General features: G+C 46.5%; 1 protein-coding gene across 1 annotated transcript; it reads left to right on the plus strand.

The window, feature by feature from the left end:
- Positions 1-5,562: 5,562 nt before the first annotated feature.
- Positions 5,563-6,923, plus strand: LOC147974839 (serine/threonine-protein phosphatase 7 long form homolog). Its single transcript, XM_087519562.1, has 4 exons — positions 5,563-5,655; positions 5,733-6,170; positions 6,261-6,553; positions 6,632-6,923. The coding sequence occupies exons 1-4, from the start codon at positions 5,563-5,565 to the stop codon at positions 6,921-6,923; spliced, it is 1,116 nt and encodes a 371-aa protein (XP_087375688.1).
- The last annotated feature ends 6,147 nt before the right edge of the window (positions 6,924-13,070 follow it).

Below are 13,070 nucleotides of genomic sequence, written 5' to 3' on the forward strand. Positions count from 1 at the left end.
AGAATATAAAGACAACATGTATGTATCATATAGACCGAAGTTGCAAATGCATATTGAATCCAATATTTGACATACCAAAAAAGAACTCAAAAATACTTCTTTGAATGGTATTTTCTAAAATACCATTGACAACAAATTCAAATTTGCTACTATTGAGATCAAATGCGCGTATTTTTAGTTTCTCCATTTTTGGATTAAAGTTTGATCCAAAAAGTTAGATGGGACAGGGTAAATGCATGCAGTCGTGATTGAAGATGAATACATTGGAAGTTTTCATGCAAAGAAAAAGAAAATGCATGCAGTATCAGTGCTTCCTAATTTTATTAAAGTTTTTCATGATTAATAGAGGTGCTACTAAAGTTCATGCATGGGCCCTCTAACACACTTGTATGTAAGGTGTCTTGCTTCTACCACCAATGGCCCATGCAAATAATATCTTACGGTGAGTTTGGTCCATGGTGCACATTGACCATGTTTACAATGCAATGGGCCAAGCTGACTTGGCCCATCAGAAGGCCCAAATCATCCATTGCCCTTTGATCCTTTTTCCTTTACTAAGGTTATTACATGTTTTCTTCTTCTTTTCATTTTTTTTAACACAGTGCAGACGCGGACGCTCATACATACGCACGTACACTCACCTCTACAAACGCACATACTCACACACGTGCTGCATTCAAATAGTACATTTAGGGCAGTTTCACTATTTCTTGTTTTTTGCGGGGGTAGGACAATTTTATTCAGAAGGCCGATTGCTCCGAGCATCCAACAGCCGAGGAGCCAGGCAGGCAACCAGGATTTTTTTTCAAAACTATCATGTTCTTTGTAGCAATTTCGGAAACTATAGCGTAGAATGAAAAAAACGCAAAACTAGTAGCCCATCGGCCAGGAGTGGGCCGAAAAGGGAGTTTTCGGCCAGGCCATGGCCGAAGTAGGCTTTTCGGCCGCGCTTGGGCCAAAAACTCGCTGTTGGCGGGGGCCCGGCCGAAAATAGTAGCTTCGGCTGCTAGGCGGCCGAACTGGGCTGTTTTCGGCCCACCGGTGACCGAAGCTGGCCTTTTCGGCCAGGCTTCGACCGAAGACGTTTTCGGCCAGGTCTAGGCCGAAAAGGTGCGGATAAGCACCCGTTCGCCCCTGCGCTGTGCTCTGTTCTTCGTTTCCCTTTCTCTCTCTCTCTCTCTCTCTCTCAGTTCTTCTCTGTAGAACTCCCCCCCGCGCCGATCTCCTCCATTTGCCACACATTTGCAAATCCAACCCACAAAATCGGTAGATCATAGCAATCCCCCCGGCCTACGGTGTTATTTTTTGCTATGGGATAGTTTTTGATGTGTTTGGGGAGGAGTAGCCATGGTGGGGAGGAGGAGCCATGGTGGAGAGGAGGACGGGTAGTAGGTGGTGGTGACTAGTAGCAGCAGCTGCAGAGGAGGAGGTGGTGAGGAGGAGGAGCAGGTTGGGGGCTGACCGGAGTTGAACCTCCGGTCGTCGGGGGCGGCCTTGTCGTTCTCCGATGGTGCAAGCAAGAAGCGGACACACACTTCGAAGGTATAATCACGTCGTCACAAATATTATGTAAATATTAGCGCATAGTTCGTGTAGCGGATAATATTAGTGTTCGTTGTGAATTTCAGTGTTAATTTAATTTAGGAGGCATTTTAGCGCATAGTTCGTGTAGCGAATAATATTAGTGTATATCGTGAATTTTAGTGTTAATATATTTTTGGAGGCATTTTAGCGCATAGTTCGTGTAGCGGATAATATTAGTGTATATTGTGAATTTTAGTGTTAATATATTTTTGGAGGCATTTTAGCGCATAGTTCGTGTAGCGGATAATATTAGTGTATATTGTGATTAATATAGTTTAGTTAGTGTATATAAGTCATATTGTGAATTTTAGTGTTAATATATTTTTGGAGGCATTTTAGCGCATAGTTCGTTGTGATTAATGAGAAGATGACAATGTCTGACAGGTGAAAATGTTTGAATCAGTAAATCTGAATGTTTACTACGGCGCTGGTAATGTTCGATATAATGAGTTGGGGGTTGATCTTAGCGAGTTTAAAAATGGCGTCATGACACTAGCAGACCCGGACAGACTGGACATTAGATAATTGAAGTACTGGTTGACAACTAGTTTCGGGCTGGATCCTGAAGTATGTTCCGTCAGTATTCATGCATTGTCGACCAAATCTTGTAAAAATGTCAAGTGGGAGTTGATGCCGGTAGATAGGAGCCAACATTGGTTGTCCCTGTTAAGACGCTGCCGAGACCAAAGAATCCACCCATATGCACTTGTGCAACCTGTGCCGAAGGAGGAGAATACCGTACAACTCCACAGGGGGTATGAACCCGGCCAAGGCAGTGAAGTGGCTAACGAGATTGTTTTATCCGGGTCACAGCCACAAGATGTGGATGGTAGCCAACCCGAGAAACAGTCAGACTACGTGCCACACAATGTTTGTGGTCCTGATACTGGGCAGAGTAGCCATTCGATAATATTAGCTAGTTCTGGTTTTGCTGATGGGGATGAGGAAGGGGATGAAATGCAGAGGGTGATGGAGGAAGAGGACGAGGATGGATTGGTGGAGGAACTGGATTCTGAAAATTCTGAGGATAAAGTTGAGGTACCAATTCCTTCTGCATGGGAGCAGGACATATCCACCGGCCTTACGGTGAACAATGGCCATGAGACTCCATGGCAGTATAATTTGAACCAAGTACAAATAGGGGCTATGTTTGATACAAAGAAAAAATTGAAGTGTGATGTGATAAAGTGGGCTATGTCTACGCAGAGGGTTTTCAAGACACACATATCAAGTCCAACAAACTATATCGTGAAATGTGTTGTAACAGGTTGTCCTAGGAAGGTGCACGGGCACGTGCCGAAGTATGACATCCACTGGGTTGTCACCATTGTCGTCCCACATAATTGTGTGAGGACGAACCTGCTGGTCAAGCATCCGAACCTGACTTCAAGTCTCATTGCGCAACTCATGTATACTGAGATAGTAGAGAAGAAAGATATGGAAGCAAAACACATCCAGACAGCAGTGAAGGTCAGATGGAATTATGTCATTCCTTATGGGAAGGCTTGGAGGGCTAAGCAGAAGGCTATGGAGGAAAGGTTTGGGACGTTCTTCGACTCATATGATAATGTTGTCCATCTCCTGGGCATACTGAAGGAGAGGAATCCCGGCACTTATGTGAACGTACAACACATGACGTTGCTGAGTATACCAGATTTCAAGGTGTTGAAACGAGTGTTCTTCTCTTTTGCTATGTGCATCGGAGCTTTCCGGCATTGTCCTCCTGTTATATTTGTGGATGGTACATTCCTGACCGGTCAGTATAGAGGGCAAATCCTGACTGCTATTGGTGTGGACGGGAACAATCAAATCATCCCACTTGCCATGGCATTTGTGGAGGGTGAGAACTTTCTCAGCTGGGTATGGTTCTTCCGCCAAGTGAAAATTGCCATCGTGAAGGACCGACCAAACGTGTGTGTCATTCATGACAGACATGCTGGTATATTGAAGGCCGTGAAGACACTTCGTAATCCAGCAGATGACGAACCAACACCTTGGAGGGACTTGCAGAGCCGGTGGTGCATGCGCCATCTTGGGGCTAATTTTTTCTCACAGTTCAAGAACAAGCGGTTGATGAACTTGTTCAAAAAATTATGCAAGCAGAGCCAGCAGCGGAAATACGAATTTATTTGGTCAAAACTAGATGAGTTTACTAAGAAGCAGGTCCATGCAAGGAAGAAAATGGAAGAAGATCAGGTTAAATTAGCAGCACTCATCGCGGAGCTAGAGGAGCCAGTTAGTCTTTGTGACTTGCCAGCAATTGACCCTCCTAATACTAAGAGAAAGAAGGGAATGGCAATAAAGAATTTTTCTGAGTGGATAGAGAAAGAGCCTCCAATGAATTGGTCTTTGCTGCATGACACACATGGAGCTAGGTATGGCCACATGACAACCAATCTTGCAGAGGTGTATAACTTTGTGCTGAGAGGGAATAGAGCATTGCCACTCACAGCTATTGTGGAGGCTGTATTCCATGGCACTTTGAGATATTTCAGAGAAAGGCACGAGTTAGGAAAGAAGCATATTGAAGATAATCAGAACACACCTTATTGTAGCCGTGTCATGGAATACATGGCAAAGAAGATAGAGAAAGCAAAGAAGCACAGTGTCAGACTCATAGGGAATCAAGAAAGGAGGTATGAGGTTCAGCTTCCTACCGATGGTTTTGGTTCTGGAAATGAGGTGAAGACACACGAGGTAAAAATTGGAACGGAATTATATCCAACGTGTGAGTGTACATGCAACAAACCGAAGTTGTTGCACCTACCTTGCTCTCATGTGTTGGCTGCCTGTGGCCAGATTCAGTTGGATGATATATCCTTCGTGTCCCCATACTATTTAAAAGAGGAAGTGCTCAACACCTGGACAGGCGAGATGACAGGGTTTAGAGTCGTCGGCAATTTCAACAAGGTAAACGACGGTGAGAGAGTATACATCCCGCATCCAGACCTTCGGCGAACAAGTAGGGGCAGACGAAAGGCCCGTCGCATCCGAAACGATATGGACCAGTCTGAAGCTGGTGGAGCAACCAGACAATGTTTGTTATGCGCGGCTTATGGGCATAGGATGAAATATTGTCCCGGCCTGAACAAAGATGGTGCTTCCGCATCGACGAGTGCTTCCACATCGACGGCTGCGACAACAGGAGCAAGAGGCGGACGTGGTCGTGGCAGTCGAGGCCGAAGGGGCGGACGAGGAAGAAATAACTCACAAGCTATATAATGTGCCGTAGTGGGTTTTAATATGTAATATGTCAGGACTATGTTTTAATTTGTAATATGTGAGGACTATGTTTTAATTTGTAATATGTCAGGACTATGTTTTAATATGTAATATGTCAGGACTATGTTTTAATTCGTAATATGTCAGGACTATGTTATAATTTGTAATATGTCGTACTATGTTTTATTTGCACCTGAGATTTGTTGTTTGAATTGCAGATATGTCTTCGTATCCGTTGCTTAATGGTAACATCGATAGAAAGCACCGGGACGCCCTTACGGAAGCGGGCAACAACTTAGACGTGTTGGTCACTCGTACCCCAAAGACTAACTGGCTGATACACGATTCATGGGTTGATAGGTATGTGTGCATATAATGGAGACCATATAATGACTTACTATGTTTGACATACTTTTCATAACCGCTAACAATCTCTTTATTTTGTAGGTTAAGTTGAGCTGGACTTCTACCCTTGGCACGGCTGGTTGAGGGTACTTGGATGAGTGGATTGATGGTCCGGACTTAGATGAGGCAGGTGAACCATTGCAGTTACACAAGAGGCAAGTGAAACGTTTCTCTTACGACAAGTCACTCCTTACCTGCTTAGTAGATAGATGGAGACCAGAGACACATACGTTTCACTTTCCTTGGGGAGAGATGGCGCCTACTTTACAGGATGTGTCTTACTTGTTGGGATTACCTTTGGACGGTGCTGCCATAGGTCCCTTAGAGGCAGAATCTGGGTGGCAAGCAGCGATGCAGACCCGTTTTTTGGCTGCAGTCCCGACTGCTAGGGCTATAGACAACAATCCTCATGGACCTCTTTTTAGATGGTTGAGCCAGTTTCAGGTAACCATCACGGCCACTTAAACAAATGTTGTTTTTTAGTTGTCCGATGTTCATACAATTATTACGTTTCTATGTAGATTGTCTCGTTAGGACATCCCGACGTTCAGTTGTCGGAGGCACAGATTGACCGGTCCCTAGAGGCATATATTCTTTGGCTGTTCGGCAAGACAATGTTTACGGAGAACCACGTGACCACTGTCGATGCACGACTCATCGGTATTGCACGAGAGATAGCTGAAGCACGTTGCCCTGCGGATATTCTACAGAGGAGTTTTGGTTCTGCTGTGTTAGCGGCTACGTACAGAGGCCTGTGCAAAGCTTGCTTGTTGAAGTCTAGAAAATCTAGTCTTGTTGGATGTCCATTATTGTTGCAGCTTTGGTCATACGAGAGGTTCCCTATTGGACGACCCTATGTCTACATTGATAAACCTTTTGGTTTGGAGGACTTAGCTGGGACTTATGTGCCTGCTATCGGCGACTTACCTACTATGGGATCTGTTTGGACACGGCGAGAGGTACTTTTATATTAAGTAACAATTAATTCAATTATTTCTTGCCATTTAATAGTATTACTAATGCTTATTTGTTGTCATGCACAGAGACAGTTTGCGCATACTCAGGTTAGGGGATGCTACCCGTCCTTCATGGCGCAGTTTGATAGTTTGCACGAGGATCAAGTTATTTGGGAGCCATACTCGCCTCAGGCTATATCATCGAGGTACCCAGTTGGGATTTCTGGATTGTGCACTAGAGATCGGCACTTTTGGATGACCAAGGCCAAGTTGGTGTTCGACGTGACGGTTGAGGAGATGTCTCTTCATAGGGTGATGAGACAGTTCGGCCTATATCAACAGCCTGAGATTCCAGATATTCCACACTTGCCAGACCACGTGCACAAGTAAGTACTAATACTATTTTAGTTGGCAGCTCTGCATTCATAATATACCTAATCATGTATCGCGCATGTCAATCTCAGGGACAGTCGCCTAGGAGGAAACAAGTCCATGGCTTATTGGATTCAGAGCATTACCCCTTACGTTGACGAATGGACTACCGCTGCGACAAATATCTGGGGTGAGGTTCGGCCCTTTAACTGGGAAATGTTCGGGTTGTATCTGCAGCGTTACCCGCATACAACGAGGATCTACTTGGTTCCATCAGCTGCTCCTGATCAGATCGAAGCCCCTCTCACCAGCGATATGTACCCAACTGCCTCTGTTGTGGGAACCAAACACCACGCGGTAAATGCTTTGGTTCTCATATGTTAAGTCTTTTGTTAATCTGGACATATTCGCTTGGTTGTCTATTCGTGGTGTCTATCATACAACAAGGATATAATTGGTTCACTCTTTGTGTACAGGGTGACTTGACACTACAGGCGCGAGAGGAGGTTTCCGCTTTAATGCGGCGCTTTCAGAGGGGAGAAACTATCCCACCGCGAGAGGGCGTCTCATGGTTGAGGCGTCTTGATGACAAGCTACGCGGGATTTACGCAGCTGTTACGTGTAGACGGACTTCGGATGTTGCACTTCCTCCTCCAGCACATCGTCCGCCACGTCCCTCTGTACAGCATTCAGAACCACGACCCTCTGTGCACCGTTCAGAATCACGACCCTCTGTGCACCGTGCAGAACCTCATCCTTCACAGCCAGGGAGATCTTCCTGGCATGAGCCACCTCCTTCATAGCCAGGGATCTCTTCCTGGCATGAGCCACCTCCTTCACAGCCAGGGAGCTCTTCCTGGCATGAGCCACCTCCTTCACAGCCAGGGAGCTCTTCCTGGCATCAGCAGATGAATCTAGGTAACACTACTCACTACATTCTTTTGAACAATGTAGTAATCGTTCTTGCATTCTCAGCAGTCACTGATACTTACTGGTGGTGCTTCGTTCATGCATTTGTATGAATTTTACTTCACCGCAGGCGGCAACCATTCGCAACCGTTCATGCATTCAGAGCAGTCATCGATCCTTAGTGGTGGTGCTTCGTACTTTGAGGGCGACCGCGAGGATGATGACCAAGCTACAAACATTTATGGCTTCTCGCAGACAGTGTTTCACACTCCACCACCACCACCGACGCAGGAGACAGAGACCGTGACAGACGAGGTTAACTATGGTCGTGGTTATCGCGAGCCTCGTCCACTGCCTCAGCGCGTATCGCCTTCCGGTCCTCGCCCGAGGAAGACCCAGACTCGTCGTCGTCCCCCGCAGTGATATGCTTATCTATCTATGTATGACTCATTATCTATGTTAGTTTCAGACTATTTGCAGCTGTGTGTCAGTATTTATGTATGAGACATGCTTCATGTATGTGTTACTATCGCACTTGCTTCTATGTGTTCAGGAGACATATATTGTTTTATGTATGCGAGAGACATATTACTATTAATTCGCATTCTTATTTCAGTTACATTTCCAAATAGACTACAACCGATAATTAAGATACAAGTACATCTGAATTAAACGGTGCGGCTGAACTTGTGCAATACATCTTACATACTACAAAATGAAATTCAGATAGAAGATAATGCCCTACAATAATACAATACAAACTAATAATGCAAATACATCTGAATAAAACGATACAACTGGAATACATCTTACATACTACATGAAGTCATCCTCCGTTGATGCAGCCCTCTTGCCCTTCGACGATGCGCTCCTCTTGCCCTTCGTCGATGCAGAACTCTTGCCCTTGGTCGATACAGAACTCTTGCCCTTCGCGGATGCAGAACTCTTTCCTTTGGACGATGCAGAACTCTTGCCCTTCGACGATGCAGAACCCGGAAGCGGCGGCATGAAGATATCATCGTCGTCCTCGCTCCCCTTAGTCCATAAAAATGGATGCTTTTCTGCAGTCCTTCTGAAAGTTTCACTCTTCGGCTCCACCACCTTCTTCCACCTTTCATGCAACCTAAGAAGTTCTTGACGTACCTCCTCATAGGTCCTTTCAGGCCACCCAGACCTACATAATTGGTGAGCCAACTCATTCATTATGGTGTCACTACCGGTGAGTTCGTCCCATGGAACTATCCTATTGTCCATCCTGAAATCGGTAGCTAGACTCAGCAGAGTGCTGCTCATCTCAGGGTGAAAACTACGATCGAATGGATAATGGGACATCTCGACTACACTACACTGGAATGCTTATCCACCTCCGCCTGAAGCGGGTTTTATAGATACAGAGGAGAAAATGGCGGGAAAGAATAACTGCGGTATGGCGGGAAAGGGTTGGCGGGAAGGGATTGGCGGGCAAATAAGGCGGGAAGGGATTGGTGGGAAAATAAGGCGGGAACGGATTGGCGGGAAAATAAGGCGGGAAGGGATTGGCGGGAAAATAAGGCGGGAACGGATTGGCGGGAAAATAAGGCGGGAACGGATTGGCGGGAAAATAAGGTGGGAAGGGATTGGCGGGAAAATAAGGCGGGAACGGATTGGCGGGAAAATAAGGCGGGAAGGGATTGGCGGGAAAATAAGGCGGGAACGGATTGGCGGGAAAATAAGACGGGAAGGGATTGGCGGGAAAATAAGGCGGGAACGGATTGGCGGGAAAATAAGACGGGAAGGGATTGGCAGGGAGGGGTTGGCGAGAAACGGGTGGCGGAAACATATGGCGGAAAGGGGTGGGCGGGAAACGGGTGGCGACAAAATACATTTCAGCATGAGCCATGCAACTTCGGCCTAGGGTTGACCAAAAAGTGACTTTTCGGCCTAGACTAGACCAAAAAGTCTATTTCGACCTAGAGTTGACCAAAAAGTGTCTTTTCGGCCAGGGATGGCCGAAAAGTACTACTTCGGCCTAACTGTGGCCGAAAAATAGTAGTTCGGCCAAAGAATGGCCGACGGGCTACTAGTTTTGGTTTTTTTGCATTACGTCCTATAGTTTCCGAAATTGCTAAAAAAACATGATAGTTTTGAAAAAAAATCACGTAGCACCAGCCTCTCCTAGTCTCCTGCAACGCCTGCAACACACGTTCTCTGCACTTGCCCACGACATGCAGCAGCAGCAGCAGCTGATCATCCCATCTCATCTCATCTCATCTCCTCGTCACGCTAAGCCAGCGCCCAGTGCGCAATAACTTGAGGATCAAAACATCCTCCTGGACTCTCTCTGGAGCCGGGACGGAGGTTGAAGGCAGGATCGACCGATCGGAGCACCATCAATTCAGCAGCAACGCTCTTCCTCGCGTGGTCCTGCTCTGCTCGATCCGCCGTGATTAGCGCCCATCTCCCCGCCCTTGCGTGCACGGCTTTATGCCACCAGCAGCAGCAGGATCGCAGGCGCTCGTTGCTTCACCCTCACCCCCACTGGCGTGAGTGAATTCCTGCTGCTGCTGCTGCTTTGTGCACTGCGATGCTACTACTGCCTCCAGTGGACCACCTCATATGCAATGCAGTGGATCACAGGATCTTTCTGATTTTCCCACACAAGTGTTCTAAAACAACACTTCGTTCTGCTCTCTCCACATGTGATTTAATTGCTTTTGCTCCTGTTTAAAAATTTGACTACACAAGCCGGCTGTGATGAGAAGGTGGATGGATCTCCTTTTCCTTGATTGGTTGGCTCGGCTGGTGCCAACTCAAGAACAACTGCCCTTGTCCTGTGGCGCGGCAGAGTTCACATGCATGCAAGCATGCATGCGTGAGCTCTTCTCTTGCACACAAAGATAGGACGAGCCGAGCATTAGTGCTGCATCATCGTGTCCCTCCTTGGAGCACTTGTCACTCACTCTCCCAACCCTAACCCTAACCTATGGGTCAACTAGTAGGAAGCATGTGTACACCATGAAGCTAAAGCTAGGGGTGTTCGTCCTTTGATTATTCTTCTAGGGCCTGCTTCTCGTGCTTTCCTCTCAAGAAAGACTTGTCTTTGTGTCTTCTGACAGGGGAACCATAGTCCATAGAGTATACCCTAACTATTGTTATAGGGTAACTTCCAAAAAAAAAAACTACGCATTTTTGTAGGGCTAGGCCGGGAGATGGATGAGATGGGAACAAGGCAGCAACCCCTCCAGCTTTTCTTGCCCTATTCTTTCTCTTGACGTGGACGACGAGCTGATGCATGCGGTCAAGAGAAAAGTAAATGCTCGCCTCCCCTCCACGTCGATCAACATCAACATCAACATCTCGTATCATCATCCCTCTGCTATGCAACAGTAGCATGGCCTGTTCATAATTTTATTTTATTTTTGTAGTAGTAGAGCGTAGTACTTGGGTGCCACCACAGCAATGAGCCAAAATGCACCACGCCGCTTCCTTGGGCTGCTACATTAAATTGGCAGAGTACTGTAGCAGTGAAAAAAGTTAAATGAGGTCTCGAAAGCACCAAGCTGTCATGCCAGAACGAGCATGGTATTTATTTAAGCCCCCCTCCAAATAAATTCCCCTGGCTGGCTTTAGCTCCTACGGCCTCTCACAGTCTCATTACGTCACTCAGCCCGTCTTTTCTTTTCATTTTTGCATGGATGGATGGATGGGTGCAAGATATATCGTCTGAAAACATAGTACCGCCACGTGCGCTCCCACTGAGCTGCAGCAGAGAAATGACACCACGCTGCAGCGTACGTACGGGTGGCCGCCCGTTCGTCTGATGCCCGTGATGCGTGTGCGCGCGCGCGGGGGCCGTATCCTGATCCCGGAATCCGGTTCCCTACGTAGCGCAGCCGATAAGCGTGGATGGATTGGCCGGAATCCCATCGTGGTGTACTACCGCGCGCTCGCTCGCTCGCACGCGCAGGATCACGCGCACACTCAAGCCGGGCGTCTGATGTGATTTGATAACACGGCCCGGCCCGGGAGGGATCCCGCCCCTTCTTCCTCCTCCGCTTTCTCGGTTTTTTTCCGGCGCGGCGGCCGATGCTATCTCTCTCTCTCTGTTCTCTCGGCGCCGCTGGAGAAAACTTTGCGACGCACGCACGGCCCCGTCCGTGCATGCGCGGTCAGTGCCTCATTAAACCCTCGTGCTGCCGCCGCTGGGGTTTCAGAGCTTTTTCGCTGTGGGGGTTTGCGCGCGTGTGTGATGGATAGAATGTTTGGTGCAGAGGCCTTTAATTTGTCCGAAAGTTGGGCGCCGGGTTTGCCTTTCCCGGCCTCTTGTTTTCTGCTGCTGCTCGCCCTCGTCACGTTGCAGTAATAATGGAGCTCAGTACGCGGTGTTCAGGCTCAACTCTTGGCCGGTGGCCGCAAAAATAATCAGGCTCGGTACGAAAGATGGAGACGCGCAGGCCACAGCCGCAAGCATACTACTACGTGAATAATTTTGGGGGTTTCTGCATGGTAGTGTAGTACTAGTGTTTCTGTTAAACGAGATGCAGTACGGATGTTTTACTGCGCAGACCATTCAATTTTTTTGAGGTTGACAGCTATGCCGGCACAGTCGGCAGTGCTTGCAGATGAGAGTACACTCACTCATCCATGGACATGCTAACACTAAGCCGGCCTCTCACTTCTCTCCTATCTATCCGTATTTACTTGCTACGTACAAAGATGCAATTTAATGCACGTCCCTCGTCTCTCTCCCTCTCAGCGCAGAGCACACAGCATTGGCATGCGTGATAGTACTGTGTGTTTTCTTGTAGTACTACGTAGTACTATTTCTCCAGGACTCTGGGGCCAAGATAAAACCGCACTGAGCTCTATCCGTTGTTGGCTAGAGCCTTGAGGGCTATTAGGACGTACATATGGGTGTTTTTCTGTAGAAACAAGTGCACATGCTCTTCCTTCGAATGAGCTATCAGCACCAAGAATGAGTAGTTGAGTACCATCTACTCGATACCTACTAGTAGATGAACCGGAAACTTCCCTAAGAAAAAGATACTCTGAAACACGCCTCATTCCTTACAAAAAGTATTTCCACTCTTCGATTTTTTCCTTGAAAAAAAGTCATACATTCGACTGAGTATTACGTGCATGATTTTAAGTTTGGTGCAAAAACACTCATCAGCGCCCCATGTGCAAATATAATAAATTTAGTGCATAAATAGCTGCTATTCTAGTCATCTCATGTTTTTGTAAGAACACAAACTAGCATGTTTTCTCATGAAAATGTAGAGGTGCATGATATACTACCATGTGTACAGCATTAAAAGAATAAAAATAAAACATCCAAAAAAAACTCTTTTATACTAGTATTTTTCTATAAACTAAATGGTATAACCAATCCCAGAGCACAAAATCCACATCCCCTATGTACCAGATTCAGTCTATTTGTGTTCTTTATTGTTCTTCTATGGTACTATATAATGATCTCACTTTAGGAAGATGTTCAGATATTATACATGTGTTTGTGTGTTAAAAAAATTGAAATGAGCTTCCTGTAGCTCGAGCTCTGTTGGCATTTTTTATTTTGAGTGCATGGAGCTTGGTATTTAAAAAAACCAAAAAACATATTTAAAAGTTAACAAAAATCCGTAA

This window comes from Triticum urartu, chromosome 4A, assembly GCF_056163025.1.
Source record: "Triticum urartu cultivar PI428250 chromosome 4A, HENAU_Tu73, whole genome shotgun sequence".
Classification (NCBI taxonomy): domain Eukaryota; kingdom Viridiplantae; phylum Streptophyta; class Magnoliopsida; order Poales; family Poaceae; genus Triticum; species Triticum urartu.

Excerpts from the sequence above, each read along its gene's own strand:
- LOC147974839 (XM_087519562.1), top strand. The coding sequence starts at position 5,563 with ATGCAGACCCGTTTTTTGGCTGCAGTCCCGACTGCTAGGGCTATAGAC. Across the intron at positions 6,171-6,260 it reads CTGTTTGGACACGGCGAGAG|TTTGCGCATACTCAGGTTAG; the intron begins GTACTTTTATAT and ends GCACAGAGACAG. Across the intron at positions 6,554-6,631 it reads TTGCCAGACCACGTGCACAA|GGACAGTCGCCTAGGAGGAA; the intron begins GTAAGTACTAAT and ends TGTCAATCTCAG.